Raw genomic sequence first — 18,723 nt, 5'->3', positions numbered from 1 at the left:
CTCTCTGGGTTCAAATTCATAATCTATCATCTGTCTACTTAAAAAGGCCAGAGAGACTATCTGCAGAACAGTTCCCAGTATGGTAAGTTTCTTAAGACATTAGACCTCATGATTAATTTCATATTGTTTAGCACTTGATTGTTTTTATAAGGGTGGTTAATAAAACAGACCAACTGCAAAACCCAAGCCAGGCTGAGCGCCTAGTGTTTCTGCTTGATGTTAAAAGCCCATCTTTTTCAGTAAATGACACTAGGTGATTCTGAATGTTGCAGTTTAAAAATAGTTTCTAAGTCAGCAAGCCAAGAGTCTGTAGGATTTTAAAAAAATGATCTTTCCCAGATGTTCTGATACTAAAATAAGCAATAGTGAGAGTGTTAAGTACTAACAAGAATGGCCAGAATATGGTACAAGAAGGTATCTCAGAGAGATGCAATAAAACCCCACAGACCCTTGCTGAGGTGCTGTGCAGGGTCCTAACAGACCCTGCTGAGAAGTATGCAGCAGCATGAACTTCGCCTACACGCCTTGTCTAATCTCCATTTCGGGAGTACACTCAGTTACTACAACCTATTACTGGTTGTAGATCAGTAAAACTTGGCACAATGACTTTCAGAAAGCCAAGATGCTTGGTCTCATTGTCTAAAATGGTGAAGACCATCCAAAAGCAAATGATTTTCCTGTCTTGAAGGTCAGATGTGACATCATAAATACTTCACTGATTATCATGCCATGACTGTACTGATTCTGAGGGGGTTTTGCCAGTTTGTCAGGTAGCATCCTAAAATTGTTTGTTAGCAATTGTACCTGTACCTCTTGACTTTATCCAGAAGGATCCAGTTGAAAACTTAATTGACTGTAGTAAGGCCTGGATCCTAAAGCCCTTACTCAAGTAAGTCACCTTACACTAACATTTCCCAAAAGGCTAATTTGCTTATAGCCAGTTACTGCTTTTCACTCTCTGCACATAAATACTTTTACAGAAGTTACCACTGTTTCAGACACCAGGAACTGCCCATGGAATTTGTCTAAGCTATTCAAGGGATTAGTTGCAGATAACTGATGCTCTTCTGCTCCATATCCAAGTAAGGGTAAAGCATCTCAGGACCAAGCCTTTGTAACAGTCCAGGAAGGAATAGTTGTAAACATAAAAAGCTAAAAGATTGCGTTTCCAAAACTGACTGTAATCCATGTGACACAGCATCTATTTCTCCCAGGACACTGGAAAGCTCCCAAAGCCAGGAAGCCCTGGTCTACACCCATAGTATGGCTGCCTTCAAACCTTGGCCCTTGGAAACTTCAAGTCATGGGCAGACCATCAGGAACCCAGGGAGATGTCCATGAAAAGCTGTGACTGGAGTAGATTCCACTGAACCACAGAATTACCATTAAATGTCTGTGGATTATCAAATTAATATCTATTTTGTCAGACTATCAGGAAAGCATTAGTGCTGCACTTCACACTAAGTTAGCATCCTTTCGAGGCAAACTTCTTGCCATACTGTTTCTTCACATGCTCCGTCAAATGGATTATATATAGTTTGTGGAGTATGTGAAGTATACCTACATGCGGTTCTAGTTCATAGTGAACTTTTATATTAGGGTTTATTACAAATCTGAATCTATAGAAATCTTGTTTGTATAGATCAACAGTTCATCCTAGTACAAGCATCCCTCTCAAACATAATCTTAAAAAGCAGCATTCAAGCAAGCACCTAGGCTGTATTCTGAAGGAAACCTTTCTGTTGGCTTCACTGAGGCCAGGATTGACCTTGTGTATGGTACACCAGTGAAATCCAGATTAGGTAAACAACAGAAGATGGACAGAATCCTGTATTTGGAAGAGAGGAATGTTTGGATATAAGAATCCAAGCATAGCCACCATAGTCTCCAGTTGCTTTTAAAAAAATAATTGGTTTGAAGCCTGTTTGTAAAACTGGAAAGATTTCTTCAGCCAGGTTCAACCTTTAAGGCTAATTACAGGATAAGTTCAAATCTCTGCCAAGTCACGTGAAGCCTAGGTGGCACATCATAGCCCCCTGCCATTAAGTAATGCTAATGTTGGTGATAAATCAGCGCTATCCATATTGCTAACTCATGGTCCTATCTTGATCCCACTAAAATCACAGGCAAATGTAAGCATGGCCTGTCAAATTCTAGACTGAAGTCTGAGCTCTTGGAGAATAAATGCCAACCACAGAAACAAAGACACATCCTTTCTGATTGGTGCTATAATACCCTTACCCTGTGTAGTTTATATTGCTTCCACTGACATGCTATGAATGCCAGAAAGAAAAGCTCAGATTGAACCCAGTTAATTAAAAGGATTCACACAGATGGTTTGCCTGGTACTTTACAGAGGCAGCTAATTAAAGCAATGTTAGTCAGCACCATTAAAATGCCAGATAAGGCTTTGGGAACAATCCTGCTTTGGAGGCAAGGTTTACAAATAGAGCTTTGAGCAATGCAGTATATTTGCAGTTAATTGATCTAATTCTAACATATCTTAACTAAGGCACAGAATAATGCATGCTGATATCTATATTAATGCCAAGAGTTTTCAAAGTTCAAACCTGGCACTTACTAAAACAATCCACAAAGACTCTGATTTCACATTCTACAGGAGAATATGATATCATGAGGGAGTCTGAACTCCTCTAATTAACCATGATTTAAAGAGCACTAGAAAAGAAACCAAGGCAGGTCCTAGTTGTAGAAAGTCAGTCACACACTAGCAAAGACAGAGAGAGAAAAATTGCACCAGACAGAAGTTATATTTGGACATGCAATATAAACAAAGCTTCCTTGCAGTTTTAGACAGATGCTGTGTTTGGAGAGGATCAGTCATGCTCTCCAATATGCTGTCTCTCATATATGACTGTGTATATTTTTTTACAATAACAGTAATGTGATCTTGATCTGAAAACTTCTAAGCCTTATTTTATGCAACCAAATAGCCCCATTCACTTAATGTGCTAAAAGATAATCATATGCACAGGTACATGCAGTATAGGACCTAAACCATAGCCTTATTCCCTGTAATTGAAACAGACTTTTATTATAATTATTTCATCAAATAAGACTTCAAAATGTCGATAGAATTTCATGCCATATTCCAAAGACAGGCATATGTACATGCGTTTTGGGCTGCATGTTATGATTTAGCTGTTATAGGTCTAACTTCTGTGATCAACTTAAGTATAGATGAAAACAATTACCTACTGCAACTCTCCACCGTCATTTTCCAAGCAATAAAAATTTCACCACCTTCCTTCCATTACTTATAAGCCACAGTTTAAAGGCATTTTGTGATTTCACAGTGATCTGAGCAATGTGGCATATACCAAGGTAGATCTGCAGTAATATTTACTTTTTTCGTCCAGTACTGGGAAGAATCACCATGAGTCATTCAAGTATTGGTCTCTGCAAATGTCAGACCACAAGCCAAACACTGCTTTTGGACAGGCATCCCACGGGGGCACAGCAATGTCCTGCAGGGGCTGCATGAACAGGGCCTCATATCCTGACCAGAACCATCTGTACTCTCTTTTCATTTCTCCTTTAATTTTCATTCTTTCTAGTTCTGCTGCTCTTCCATTGCCCAAGGGGCAAGGGGATAACTAAGGGTTTGGCAATCTCTTTCTGCTTTCAATGAGAGGACTCTTAGAAAGCCCAAGAAACTATGGTGACATAAGTTTCAGGAAGTACCACAGTCCTGAGAAGTGCCTCTTTATTCATGTTTTCCAGTATTTGTGCCTAATGGGGCAGGAGTTTAATTTGTCACTTGAATCTTTTGCTGATGACTTTCAAAAGGTGTGTCTTAATTAGAACATACATCTTGCCATTCCAGAATGTGTATTACTAGCAAACTGTACAGAAAGTGCTTAAAGCACTGCATTTCTGTGCCAAGCACAGGTGTTGTCAAAGCTGTGTCCTATTTATAAGACTTTGGAAAGGTATCATTAGACACCCTTGATTGCACTGAAATAATGATGTATTTGGTTCTTCAAAGGAGGGAGAGCCAATACCGTGTCTGTCACTTAAAGAGAAATGGAATGTTGGGCAAGGACCCCTAAATGGCTAACTTCTCCTGCAGAATGTTCTTTGCTGACGCACTAGACTCTCAAATACTGTAGTACATGTATGTTCCACAGACAGTTTTGTCATTTACCATTAAAAATATTACTAATATTTGATGGACCAATGTAATATATGCTTTTATGGAAAACTCTGAATGTCAGTGTTTAATGCCAGTGCATGCCAGCAGAAAATTGCTCTTTCACTTGAGCTCCCAGCTGAAAAATGTGCATTTGTTGGTGGCAGAGTTTCACAAAAAAGCTCCCCAGGTTTATCTGATAGATAATGAAAGGAGCTACAGCAAAACCTGAAATTTCAGGTCAGGTTTCTCTTACATGAAAGCCCAAACCCACTGAATGACATTTCAGCTGCATTCCTAGAAACTGCAGTGATTTGGGCTCCAGAGAACAAACACTCCACTGTTACTTCCATCAAGCTCTTGTTCAAAATGTCTTTTCCCATGCTGAGATGCTAAATTCACGTGAATGTAAATGTATACTGCCAGATTCACCGCCCAACAGGCATCAAGTGACTTACATTTCATAGGTAAAGTATATTTTGTTTGTCAACTGCTAATAGTTAAACAGTCTAAGGGATGTTTTAACATAAGGTATGGATAACTTTGTCTTAATATTTAACCCATGTGGTGCAGAACTCATTATGATCTTAGTTGAAACAGGAGGCTTCAGGGCTGAATTGACACTGCACTTGTGCACTTTGTCATATGCACTGAGTTCTGCAAAATGCACTCATTTGCACATCTGACATTAAAATGCATGTCAGAAAAAAGCTTTTGGGTGGCTTTTGAAGTCTGCCTTTCATAAGTTTTGCTCATTTTGAAAACAACAGCAGCAATGAACTGTAAAGTCCACTAGGAAGAAACACTTGCCTAGTAAATAGTTTTCTCTTGACACAGTCCCATCATCAGTATGACTGCTCCTCAGCCAGAAGGTTTGTGCCTGTGGATGGCATGGACTCATGTATGCCCTACGGCACAACCTGCTAACCTGCAATTAAGTCTTCTATGGGCTACAACAAATCATTAATAAAATGATACCAGTACTAAGAAGGGGGAAACCATGCTAGAATGGTGCTATTGATAGTAAGATTCTCTGTGTATACAGGACCTTCTACATTAAAGTGTGAAAAAGCCATGTAAATATAACAAGTGGGCACATAACTGCACCTTGTCTATCCTAACACCAAATGCTACAGCAGACAAAGTGAGAGAAAATACAGCAGCATGAGACATGGCCATCAGTGCTGGCACTGCAGTTGATCATCAACATCTTAACATGAACTGGGACAGTGCACTAAAAGTGTGAATTATTATTCAGCAAAATAGTAGTATGAGAATATCACTTATACTTTGTAGCATGACAAAACTTGTCCTTTTATAGTAAAGAAAAATGAAGAAGGGAAGCTTTTCCTCCCCTGTATTTGTGATACTGCAAGTTGTTAAGAACATTTGCATGAAATGTTCCTTTCCCATTGCTTCCAGAAGACTCCCTTTTCTCAGTAAGCAGCAAAATCACCGGGAAATCCTGTGAATACAATGGCACCACCTACCATCATGGCGAAATGTTTGTGGCAGAGGGGCTTTTCCAAAACAGGCAAGCAAACCAGTGTGCCCAGTGCAGCTGCTCAGTAAGTAACATGATTTGACAGAGCTCTGCTCTATCTATGCTTCATTTCTCCTTTCTAGAAGACATGACACTGAAACATAAGCAACACATAACAGAGGCTGGGAATTGATAATTAATGCTGAAACTCATGAGAGTGCTTGGGGCCAGTGTGCAGCACCTGGTAACTGCCAGGCTACCTCTTACTCAAACACAGTGGACAAAGGTTACCCTGTCAAGCATCTGCTGTAAGTGAGCTTACGGTGCAGAAGCAGCAGGTAAAATATTGCTACTTGACATATACAGAATATTTCGCTTCAGCCTGACTGGAAAATACAGCACTAAGCCACTGACTGAAACTGAATTCATTCGGCCTGAGCTGGTAGGGAAGGAGCCCCACAGGCTGGGAATGGACAGCTCTGAAAACTGACAGTGGGCCACAGAGCCATTCCTGAGGTGTCACCGATTCAAATCCAGTATACCTGAGCAGTCACTCAGTGACTTTTCAGAGCCAGTGTCTGAACCAAAACATCCCTCTCAATCCAACCAGCTCTTCAGTATAAAGTATTGGCAACTCTGGACCTCCTCTGATTAAATCATCATCATATTCTACGTTAACTACAAACTTAACAGGCCAAGTACTGAACATACTTTATGACTTTTAGTTACTGATCAGCTATTCCTCCAGTTCAAGTCCAGTAAGACACAAGAGAGGGAGAGCAGGAGGGGGAATTTACACTGGATGGTTTTGGTACCAACAATGTCAGGTACACTTTCAGCATACAGTAACTGCAGCTGTTCTCCCTGCACACTTTTACCTCTTCCCTTTTCCCCCTTGTTTTTTTAGAGAAAGGGACCTTTCTCTGTGCGACAACAAATTTTAAAAAAGCTATCCAGACTTTTCATTGGTCTAGTATTCTGCTTTTGCATACTAGAGTGGCATTTATGTAAACACACATACTAGGTTTAAACATGTCCATAAAAAATGCATATACAGTACCAGACAAATCGATGACTCCTTCTGAATTCTTGTATTTTACTGGCAGGAAGGAAATGTGTACTGTGGGTTGAAGACTTGTCCCAAATTAACTTGCTCTTTCCCAGTTTCTGTTCCGGAGTCCTGCTGTCCCGTTTGCAGAGGTAAGTTCAAGTACAACCACAGAAGGACAGGTTCTGAATTCACTCCTTCCCCTGTCAGAGCCCTGTCCGTGCACCAGCACTGTCACTCAGGACACTATCTGCAAGTTTCCCTTGTACTTACAATCCAGTGCATGTTGGGAAATTAAACTTTGAATTCCATCAAGGTAACACTGCTACCTTTGTTTTCCTAAATTAAAATAAGGAGAGAATGCACTGATGATACAGTTGCATCCCCATAATGAGGTAAATGAAGGCTTCAAATGATGTATTGAAATAGCTGCCATTGCTCTGAGTAGGAAAGCTTGGCAATAAAAGATGAGCTTCTCTCTGACAGGTTACCAGACCTGCTCAAGATATGCAAGACACAAGAATTCCAGTTCAGAGGATAAAGACAATTACTCCAGTTTAAATCAGGGGCCAATCTATATTCAGGTGACTTCAGTATTTTATTAGCAATTGCATTTTAGATCTTGTACACTGAAGTAACTTGATTCTAGGGGCCTTCCCAGGCTTTCTGAATGTCTAAACCTAAATGTCTGTCTAAAAATCTGAGAATCTCTATGTGTTTTATCTCACTATTAGTATTGTGGCATTTGAATCACCACTTCCAGGGTATCTAAGCACCTATAGCCAGTTCTCAAAGATGCAGATAAGCACCTGTATATACCTATGGTTTTCAGAAGTGCCACTATTGTTATAAGTAATGCCAGTCTGCTTTGAAAAATGCTCCTGCTTGCACCTTTGTGCAGTTATATCCTTTTGAGATTCTGCTTGTTTGAACTCAGTGCTATCGCATGGTAAAAACAAGGACTATTATCTTGTTAGTTGTATAATTTTGCCTATGGTGATAGAGTTGTGAAACAAGAACTAGCATTGTCCCATAGTCCCTGTCTGAAGGAGTTTACTGAGTATACACGCTGGACCAAAAGCTCTGAGTGGTAAAGGGGCTGAGCCAAAAAGATGGTACTTCAGAGTAAACCATTGCTGATCATCTGATTCTTGATACCTGTACCCTGATAGTTATAAGGCTCTATTTGAAACCAACCTCTTTCACTTACAAAAATCAAACTGACTTTCAAAGTACTAAGTATTAGACATGAGTGTGCTGTAAACTAGCCATATGCTGGAGAAATCAGGCACTTCAGCCAGAGAGTCACTAATGAGAAACAAGTTCATTAGAATTTCCATATGAGAGGTGAGATTAAATTGGATTATGCAGTAGAGATGACCCAGTGTCTCCACTGATGCAGGGTTTTTTTAATGTATTCTACTGTCTATTACTCTTATTTTAAAATGTTAAAATGATCATTTATCTTACAATCAACTTTGTCCTTTTCAATAGGGCATAAACTGTCTTACCTCCCCTCTGTGATTCTTATGAAATGCAAACCTAAACAAGATGTTTGCATCAAGATCTAGCACAGCTCATGGGGAGGAAACTGTGAGTCAGTTTCTGCTCCCTGCATGGCCAAATATATTAACATAATATAGTAAAATTTGCTGATTTTTGTATTCATTCCTCTACTACAGACTAGAGAAGGCTCCAAGCACTATGGTTCAGATGTGATTTATGTCAGGATCCAACTTCCACTTAAATTAAGGCAAAAGTTCTCATAAACTGCATAGAGGATAAAATGCTAATACACAGTATACACTAAAGTAGTAGATCTATGATGGATCTGACTTACATCTGGACGAGTTAACTCCAGAGCTGGAGGGGTACCTGCGTCAGCACCATGGCTCTCCCAAGCCAGTATCACACACTGCTACTGCTGCAGCACCTATCCTGCTTCGAGGACCCAAGCCCATGATCTGTGCCATTAATGTAAGGGTCCTGCTGTGGTGGTACCGCTCTGCATTCCAGCACAGTGCTTGGCACATCCAGAGCAAGGCTCTGAGCCACTAGCAGAATGGTCTTATCTGTACCTGTATCTGCATTCCAAGGCTGGGATAAATTCCAAGCTCAGCTCCACACTAAATGATTTCTCCTGTTCTTGTACAGGTTTTCCAGGAGTCAGGTATCAATTCAAGTTCTGTGGCTTGTCTTATCAAGGAACACCTCAAAATATGTCTCTAAAACTTTTTAAAGCCACATTCTCTCTCTAGCCTGAACTGATTTTTCCCTACTAAAATTTCTAATGTAGCTTATGCTTAGTTATATTTGTATTTATGAAGTTGTCTTTGCAAAGAAAACAGCTGGACACTATTCCTAAGTAGAGAACGAAGGTTTCGTCTTCTTTCCAACTTTTCTTTCCATGAATCACATGTTTGGCTGTAAGTAACCAGAGCCTGGCTACAGAAGTGTCTCACACTGATTCTCAAAAGCATTCATTACTTTTGCATCACATGCACAAATCGCAAGTGCTCTAGGAAACCCTTTCCTCTTTTAAAAGACAATTCAGAATGTCCTTACTTTGCTACGACTGTTAGTGCTATAAGCCTTATTCTGTAGTACTTCTATTGGCCTGACTCAGAAAAGCAATGCTGAATATTTCATACTCTCTACCAGCAAATGTAGGATCCTATGAGCTTAGATGGGATCTGGTCTTAATAGGCCTTATACGTCCTGCTGTAACTCACTGCATGTGCCTGGCTTCCTGGAACAGTTGCTGGTTTGCACACTCATGCACCTTCCATGAGACTTCCCCTCTAAGTATCTCCCAAGGTGTTGCACAATTACTGCCCTAACTGATGCTGCTCTGCTTCTCATACAGGAGATGGAGAATTATCATGGGAACATTCTGATGGAGATATTTTCCGGCAGCCAGCCAACAGGGAAGCCGTAAGTGTGACCTACAATTTAAAGACATATTTTCCTGCTGTTCTGTGTGTGCCAGTACACTGGGGAAAAAAGAGAAAAGGATGATAATAGGTCTGAATATCTACTGCTTCATCCTGGCTTCTGTGAATCTAGCCCAAAATAGGTTTATTCCACTTCTGCAAACCTCTTAATAAACTCAACCTCAATTCATGAATAATGCTGAATTATAAAATTCCATGAGCTTCTGCGAGCTGTGGATTTGGTCTTTGTTGTACATGCTCCGTAAGAATAAAATTCTACAGCACAGTTTGCTATACAAGCATCACTTTTAAATCATAATTGCAAACACTTCCCAGCTGATATATACACATGTATATATTTACTTTGGGGGCTTCACTACCTCTAGGGCTAAGAGTATCCATTAACAACTTACTCCTGAAGAGATAATTTTTATAACAGCATTTGGAGAGAATATGAAGAGCTTTTAAGCATTAGGTGCACTACCTAAATACATGAACCAACAGGTCTTTGGATTAGTGAGAAGAATCATGCTTCAACTGCTGTAATATACACTATTCCTTCATGCCCATGGGTATTTTGGAAAATAATTCTCTGAAAACAACCAGTGTTTTTGCTCTAGAAAACATGCTGTGCACTACTACTACTACTACTACTACTACTACTACTACTACTTTCCTCTGCAAATAAAATGAGACTTCCCAGTATGTAAAACAGATTCTAGTGAGGTTCTGCTCAGTCTGTGCAAGGCTAATCCTGGCCTTGCATGAGAGTTTAAAGCTGCAACCAAACAAGAAGATGGACAGTCATTCAGGACGTGCTCTGCCACTGGAGCACCAGTAGAAAGCAATTTTATGAGGAAAACTAGACAGCTTACAATTCTTCTCTAATCTTAGAGTAGACATCAGTAAAGTAGATATCTAGATCTGAACACCATTTTTAATACATGGAGCGAAACTGGCACTTCTGGGTTGTGATTCATTTCCTCATCATCTCTAGATCCACAACAGGTCAGGCTCTAAAATTGCCTCTCTGTCCATTGATGATTAGGGACTTCAGATGACTGCCTTAGATAAAGACACCTACACTGACATATACAGTCTGGGGAGATGAGTTACAACTGCATGCGTGTAGACAGCTTCATTATCATGGAAACCATCTGCAAAACCTGAATGGCCTTTATTTAGCATGGTGCCATTCATTACATCTAATGATGTTTGATGACAGTCGCAACACTCATTGCCTGTGTTAAGCTTCTAGTACAGCCTCTTTTCTCACGTTCATTGGAATGAGACATTTACTTTCCTGCTCTCTTTTTGACTCCAGAGGCACTCATACCATCGCTCCCACTACGAACTGTCACCCAGCTCTGCGAGGCAGATAGTCAACATTCCACGATTTCCCAATGCCAGGAGTAACCGTGGAGTCCTACCAGATCCCCAGCAAACTTCAGGAACAATAGTACAAATTGTCATCAACAATAAGCATAAGCACGGACGAGGTAAAGACAAGTACTTCTTTACAGTATTACTCTGGGTCAAGAATCAATCACCTACTCAAAATATACAACAGAATCTTGGAAATTCACACTGATACCAAGAGACCCAATGCAAATCAGGGAGGCAAAAAGCAATAAGCTATTAAGGATACAAAATTAGGTCTTGGCTGAGATCAGTTGTGCCTACACATACAACAGTGCATTTCACTTCGCAAAGGCACCACTCTATCGCGCTGCTGTGAATTTGTGGGATTGTGCTACATAATTCTGAGAACCCATGCAGTGGTTACCAGGGAAGTGAGCGCTTTGTGCCATGAAGGACACCACGATGCCTTTAGATTTGCCAACTTGCTCACACAGTGAGTTGTCTAGTAGGAAATTGTTCATGCTTATTTTCTTTATACTGTCTGTAACTTTACTAGCTGTAAACGACGTATGTTTAAACTGCCCCACTAATCTCAGCCCGTAAAGCTTTGCCATAGTATCAAGAGGTTTTCTGCCTCCAAGGCTTAACAAATTATTCTCAAGAAAGGCAGTATCATGATTTTTCCCACCTTAAGCCAGTTGTCTGAGACAGGGGGATACAAGGGGTGCTTTTCCTCCTCCATGGCTAATATTAGAGGCAGAGTAGGCAATTCAGGCAATGGATGTCTGAGCTGTAAAGAGGCTAAGTTAACCAAGGTAATGAATCTCACTCTAAGAATCCTTTAGTGCCTTTTGATAATATAATACAGGACATACTGTATCATGGGGACAGCAGAACTTTGAGCCCATATGGCAACCTTAACCAAACATGACTAGACCATATTCCTGCTGCATTACAGGAAGGACAAAAATAGAGGGAAAATATCAATTCTCCACTTCGTGGGACAGCAAGTTTTGTACAATAAAAAGGGTGGGATGCTCACTTCCCACACTGGGTGGACCTCAGTGAACAGAGGTCTGCAGGAACAGGCCTAAGAAGTCATAAAAGAAATAGCTGTAAAAATGCATGTTCAGTAGAGCGTCTATCCACAAATAGCTCAGTATGCACTTAGAAACTACCCACAAAGAGTTAAAAGCCCTTGAACTAGGGCCAACTAATCTTTTAAGGTATTAACTAACAGAAGGAATGTTGGCCATAGGATCTTTATTATCCACCTGAACAAGCATGAAAAAACATTCAGATCATGCCAGTGTTTTATGCTGAATCTAGGAGCAGGAATCTCCATGCAGTGCAATATCTTTGACATGTAATTCACACATGAAGACATTATCAAAGCAATTTCTAACTGATTTGTTTCAGCAAATAAAGAGCATACAGACGAATAGCATATTTCTGGATGCAGTACATAGTAACTGCCACAGCTTCAGACACTCATTGCCTGGAGAGTGTCTGAGAGATCCCCATGATAGAAACAGGAATGCTGACCATGTATTTTCTTTTGTTCTTGTGCAATTAACAAGTGTTTTACTAATTAATGAACATGCCCCTTGAGACGCTTTTCAACAAGTTCAAAAATAAACACACAACTCTCCTGACATGCAAATACTGTGCAGTTGCATGGATACAGATTTATCATTCTAAACATGAAGAGCACTAAAAGCAGGGCATCAGGGAACTAGAAGTTATTGTTTTGGCTTCTACTACAGGCTTCACCAGCTACCTCAGAGTAATTATTTAACTGTTTGTGCTAAACAAACCCTTAAAACAGAGGGAATATGTATCTACACAATGTCATGTATTATCCCTTCCCCTGTCAGAGAGAAATCATGAAGTATTTATGCCTGTAAAGGATCTGGAGAGCTCTAGCTGGGAAAAAAAATTCCATATAAACATAAATCTAACTAATAGTATAGTATTTAAGCATGTAAGAGGCCTGCTGAGCAGCTGAACACTTACCAGTTTTCCTCACTTACAGTTTTTTCTCCCATGTTCTTAGTATACAGGTAACAATTGATTTGCTTTTATTTGAGAAACAAAACTGTTTCCTACCTCTAAAACAAAAACATGTCTTAAGAAAGAGTTAAAAAGTAGTAAATTATAAAGCAAATGATAGCATAACCCCATGAAAGACAATACATTGCAAAAAACACTCCCCATAAATCTCAGTAACTCAGTAAAGTATAAGGCAGTTGGTCACATCTGTTACCAGTTAGATGTAAATTTCAGATTACAGATAAAAATTAAATTGCTTTTGAAAGTTACAGGCAAAATAGGAACATATTTTACAAATAAAAGCATTAATAAAAATGATGGCATATTAGAAGAATTGGAAATATTTACAGCATATCCCAGCTTCACTTTAGTTGCTTTTAGAAATCAAGAAGTGCCCTTTCTTTCACTGTGTTAGGATTAGTTTGCATTTTTCTTTATGTTTATAAAATATTTAAAAAGAAAGAAGTAAGGTTTTTAGCACAAATGCAAACATGGTGTAAAGTGATATAACAATGATATAACTCCCATTAACTGCCAGGTGACCCAAACTGGCTTCCACCAGGCATGGATTTTTCCAGTCCTTGTGTCAGCTGTACTGCTCTGTCTCCCAAGGGCACTGATGAATAAATATTGTGAGGTGCTCAAAAGCTATTGGAATAAAATTTCAGTCACATATGTATCTTTTCATGTAATGTTTTCTTGTGATTCCAAAAGCCAAATGTTTCTGTACACCTACAGACGTATATCTTTCCACCAAGGACATGAAATTTCATTTTGCAACATGCCCTTGCTTTGTTCTGTGTGTTGTGCAGCAGGAACTCTCATGCAAACTCTCAACAGGCCCAGGTGGCACTAATCCCTCTTGATGATAGCATGACGCTCACTGCAAAAGCTGTGTTCGGCTAATGGTAAGAAAAGTTGTGCAGATGACTCAGTAGCAAATGTCATGAGCCTGTCCATCTGCAGATTCAATTCCAGCAGCCAGAACCAATGTAGCGGGCTGTGTCCTGTGCATGGGCTGAGATTAGGAGGGGAAGGAGGAGTGAGTTTTGTAAACTGGTTAATGCTGCACAACTGAAATGTGTGCACAGGAGAGGAGCTAGTCAAATACATGACTCAGCCACCTTCGCTCTTCTCCGCAAAATAGTGATGGACACCAGTGTCAGCAGAGTTGGAATCAAAGCAAAACTGCTCAGAAAAGGGTGATCACAGGCTCAGACTCATTTTGAGTAGCAAAACTCCAAGTTAAAGTTAATAAGCAGAGAAATGGGCCAGAGACACTAACAAATTATGTATAGAGACACTGCTTTATACAAATGTGCATGAATCAAAGTAGTATTCATAGAGAGGTAGCCAATGAACATACCTTTTCCAGTTGTACTTTTTCTCCCTTTTCTCTTCTTTCCTAGTTTGTGTTTCAAATGGCAAAACATACTCACATGGTGAATCTTGGCATCCTAATCTCCGGGCTTTTGGAATCGTAGAGTGTGTGTTGTGCACCTGCAACATCACCAAACAGGAATGTAAGAAAATTCATTGTCCAGAACCATATCCCTGCAAATATCCTCAGAAAGTAGAAGGAAAATGCTGTAAAGTCTGCCCAGGTAAAACAAAGTTGATCACAGACCATCTTTTTGCTGTGCATGTTAAGGGGCTTGGCTCAAACCTTCTGGTCACATTAAGATCTGATAAAAATAGCAATAGCTGTGCCCAGTGTTCTCATGTGTGTGCAGAGATCTCGGTGCGAGACAGGCAGAGCTGCCTGGCCAGCCCTGCTGTTCCTTGGGGGGGCGGGGGGGCTTGCTGCCTTTCTCTCTGTTACTGCCTTTCTCTCTGTTAGCATGATTTCCTGACACTCATTTCCAAAGAGAGTATTACAGAAATGTACACAGAAAGTTCATTACTGTCAAAAGACTCTCCCATCCTTTCCCTCACTGCAGTGCCCACAGAACCTTCAAATAATTTTTTAGCTCGTGAAATTTGCATGGAGATAATTTCTGCTTTTTAACATGTACCAGAAGGATTCAAACCCCTGATTATAGACTGATTGGTGTCAGTTATGTAACTTAATCCTTAAAATAAATACTACCTTATCGCAAATTTAGCATTTTTTTCTATGCCACGCTAATGATTAAAGTTATGTAGACATTACTTACTAAAATCAATGCCTACAACTAGTGAAAAATCTGCTAATATGACTCTGCTAATGGTCTGCCAAATGACCAGCCATGTTGCATGTGATATGAAGGGTAAAGGAGTGTTCAGTTCCTTTTTGTGCCTTTAAGCTTCTTTTCTAATCTGTATGGCCCATTTCTGTGTTTGTTTGGCGATGCACTGGGAGGACGTGAGTTGTTCTGTCGTGTATAGAAATCCTTCATAGAACGCGCACTTCCCATTTTCTCTTGCTAGCCTTGCTTACTGGGAAAAAGGCACGACACAGAGGCAGTTGGCAGGCAGGAGGTGTGTATCTAGATCCTTTTGGATACTTGTGAATCAGAGACCCCCAGCTTTTATTGGGTTCATTTGAGATGAGAACAGTCAGCAAAACCTGGCTAACAGGCTTCAACAGAAAAATTAATAGCAAAAAGAAAGTTACTGTCTTTGAGATTCTATGTGCCAATTTTTAAGCAAGCTGAACCTCTTACTGCAGCCTGTCTTGTATGTGTGAAGATGTATTAATTATCAGGTTTGCCCACAAACAACAGTGCAAATTTCTGAGTTGCATCATCTCTCTTAAATTCTCATCTACCTCCTAATTACCAACAGAACAATCACAATTTCTACTTATATGTTCTATGACTTTACCTGGTGGTCAAGAGGTAAGTGCACTGTGGCTAGCCCAAGCTTGCACCAGCCAGCTAGCTGATGCCGAGCAAAATTCAAACCTTATAGATTCTACCTGCCCTTTTCCTCAGAAGAGCATTTGGGTATCTTCACTCTGTCCAACCACCAATTTTAATTCAGTTATTTTATTACTTCTGAGACTTCTACCATTATTTCAAATATGCTTGAAAAGTGGACAACAGGTTCAAAACTTGTGAGGAGTCTCACAAATCACAAGGTTTGACCCAGCTCATTTCCTCATGAAACTGGGTAATAAATACGAATTATGTCTTGCCACCAGACTGGTCATCAGAACCTAGCAGAATAGAACACTGTTAAATATCCGGGGCTTAGATGGAGATGGATTTGAGTGGCCATACAAGTGAAAATTCTACTTTTAAACGAAACCTGCTTGGCTGTCAGTATCAAGTAAGTTCTGGAGGACGTGATTACAGCTGTAGTATGTGTTTTGGGCTTTTTTTAAACAGAAGAAGTGCCAAGTCAAACCTTTGACAACAAAGATTACTTCTGTGGGAAGGAGACATTTCCCGTCTATGAATCCGTTTTCACAGAGGAAGGAGAAACCATCAGAAAAATTGCAGTAGAGACTGAAAAGCCACCTCAAATTGAAATACACGTGTGGACAATTAGAAAAGGTGAGTTGAGCAAGTTCTTTCTTCAAGCAGTGTATCATCTTCCATTAAAACCCCAGGACAATTTACAAATGCAAGCATCGTGAGACTGCTGTTCTTCTGGCTATTTAGGATATCGTTATTACAACCACTTCCAACATACTCAAGTTCTGCTGTACTAAAACTATTAATACCACACAAAGCTCTAGTTCTACAAACTCCTACCCTTCATTGTAAGCAAAAGCACAATGGCAAACAGATAGTCTGTAATACCCTGTGTAATTTATTGCTGAGAAAAGGGTAGTAGCGTTTGAACCAAGTGCCTGGAGGTTCTTATTTAGGAAGGACCAAAAAGCTTTCCATTGAAATCAGTCTGCCCCATCTGCCTTAGTGATGCTACTACGCCCATGATGGTTTAGAATATGGGCAAAAAATGTGTTAAGGATGGAAACAGTATCTTTATTACACTAACTGTTAAAATTTAAAAAAAATAGAAGAACATTCAGAAGCCCAAACACTTCTGCAAATCCTGAACTTTTAGTATAGCAAAAATTATCTCCAGCCTCCTAAGAATCCCACCTACCTAATCTACTTTAAAGTAAAAAGCATGTGATCCTCCTAGGAAACCCTCATATGGGGCAGCCCTTTACACGGAAATGATACATCTCTAGAGTAAAGCACAAAGCCAAGCTGAAATCATGAGCAGAGAAGAAGTCACAGAGGATCAGATGGTTAATAACTACCGTGTGTGTTCAAGAAGCCACAAAGGCTTGTGATGACTTGACAGTGATGTCTGCTAGCTCATGACAGACAAAATGGTATCTGACTGCAAAATGTTACTGTTTTTCTCCAGGAGACTGGGATTCTGACTTCTGTTGTAATCTTACATTTACTCATACTAAGGAAGGGTTCAGCTGTATTGGAAAAGAATCGGCTACTTCTCACACCTCCCACAAACTCTCTGCAGTTGTAAATCCACAGAAGGATTTACAGGGGAGTAGCAAAAAACCAGAAGGGTGGCAAACAGAATAAAAAAGAATAGGCTGAAAATCCATGTAATTGGTAAGGATTATTTCACAAGGTGACTAGACATGGCAGTAATTCTACATAAAGACAGGACAGCAACACAAGTTTACAACAACAGGCACATTCCCAGTAACGTGCACTCTCATTTCTTTGCTGAAGGGATTCTGCGTCACTTCCACATTGAAAAAGTGTCCAAGAGAGAATTTGAAGAACTTCCTTACTTCAAGCAGATAACAAGGACAACCCCTAGTAAGTAAAATTCTGACTTCTTCAGGTTTCTGTTCTCCGTATAATCATAGCCTTGAAACACATTCTCTTTTACTCAACATAGTCAAACAGATGTACTAATTTTCCCTCTAGTACATGGCTCTAATATTTTATAAGTTTAGATTTAAATAATCAAAATACAGCAATTCAGAATATAGATACGTATAACAGTAGTTCATGTCCATGCTGTCTTAGTCTCCTGTATTTTGATAAAATACGTGATAGGCAGTTTTCTGCCCATAGTGCTATAATTCTGAAATATGACTGATGTCAGCACAGCAGCACAATTTGGATTTATTTAAGTAACATGTCAAGTTACCCCAATTTTTTAGAAAGTCATTTAGAAGGGAAAAAATTCAGAGATGATTAAAGGAGTTCTCCTACATACATGTGTGTTATATTTGAAAGAAGCCTTTCCTATGTTCTTAACAATATCTTCATTATTAACATCTGCCTTTTGAAAGAACATGTAATTCTTTTATCACTCTTGATTCAATTTCTTTTTCGTATTTCATCCAGCTTGGGATATTACAATTTGATAGCTGAATTAAGATACAGACATTTTTAGTTCCCAGTCCTTTTGCATTACAAGTTGTCATTTTTTGCAAGGTCTCCAATTAGGCAAGGAAGTATTTTTCCCAGGAATAATATACTCTTGATAATACAGGCTTAGTGAGAAGCAAACACATTTTCATATAAAAAGTATCCTAATTTTCTGCTGTCATCCTTCTGTAAACTTGTCATTGTTATCTGTAATACAGTACTATATTACCAGGACAGCAAGCATTTCTATTAACATTATCAAAAATGTGTGGAAATATTAATATCCAGCAAACACACTTTGTATTACACACAGGTAGGCAGAGTTCGCAGTGCATGAAACACTTAAGATTTGTTGTTTCCCAACTTTCAAATACTTTGGTTTACCATCTGAGTTAAATTTT

At 39.5% G+C, this 18,723-nt stretch overlaps 2 protein-coding genes across 5 annotated transcripts in view; one reads left to right on the top strand and one right to left on the bottom strand.

Moving 5' to 3' along the window:
• The window catches only part of PAK3 (p21 (RAC1) activated kinase 3), a 275,108-nt gene that overhangs the window by 191,466 nt on the left and 64,919 nt on the right, over positions 1–18,723 (bottom strand). The window contains exon 2 of the mRNA XM_074915573.1: positions 14,398–14,531. The gene's annotated coding sequence lies outside the window, so the exon portion shown is untranslated. The remainder of the gene's footprint in view (positions 1–14,397; positions 14,532–18,723) is intronic.
• CHRDL1 (chordin like 1) overlaps positions 1–18,723 on the top strand; it is a 44,544-nt gene that overhangs the window by 22,488 nt on the left and 3,333 nt on the right. For 3 of the 4 annotated variants that reach the window (XM_074915579.1, XM_074915581.1, XM_074915578.1), the window contains exons 5-11: positions 5,576–5,721; positions 6,743–6,836; positions 9,551–9,618; positions 10,942–11,116; positions 14,441–14,635; positions 16,343–16,510; positions 17,672–17,761. In XM_074915579.1, coding sequence (XP_074771680.1) covers positions 5,576–5,721; positions 6,743–6,836; positions 9,551–9,618; positions 10,942–11,116; positions 14,441–14,635; positions 16,343–16,510; positions 17,672–17,761 — 936 coding nt within the window. The remainder of the gene's footprint in view (positions 1–5,575; positions 5,722–6,742; positions 6,837–9,550; positions 9,619–10,941; positions 11,117–14,440; positions 14,636–16,342; positions 16,511–17,671; positions 17,762–18,723) is intronic. The other variant, XM_074915580.1, reaches the window with a different exon arrangement.

The sequence above is a fragment of the Athene noctua genome, chromosome 11 (genome assembly GCF_965140245.1).
Source record: "Athene noctua chromosome 11, bAthNoc1.hap1.1, whole genome shotgun sequence".
NCBI lineage: Eukaryota > Metazoa > Chordata > Aves > Strigiformes > Strigidae > Athene > Athene noctua.
Note: the sequence above shows the minus strand (reverse complement) of the source record. Positions and strands in the feature narration are given on the sequence as shown.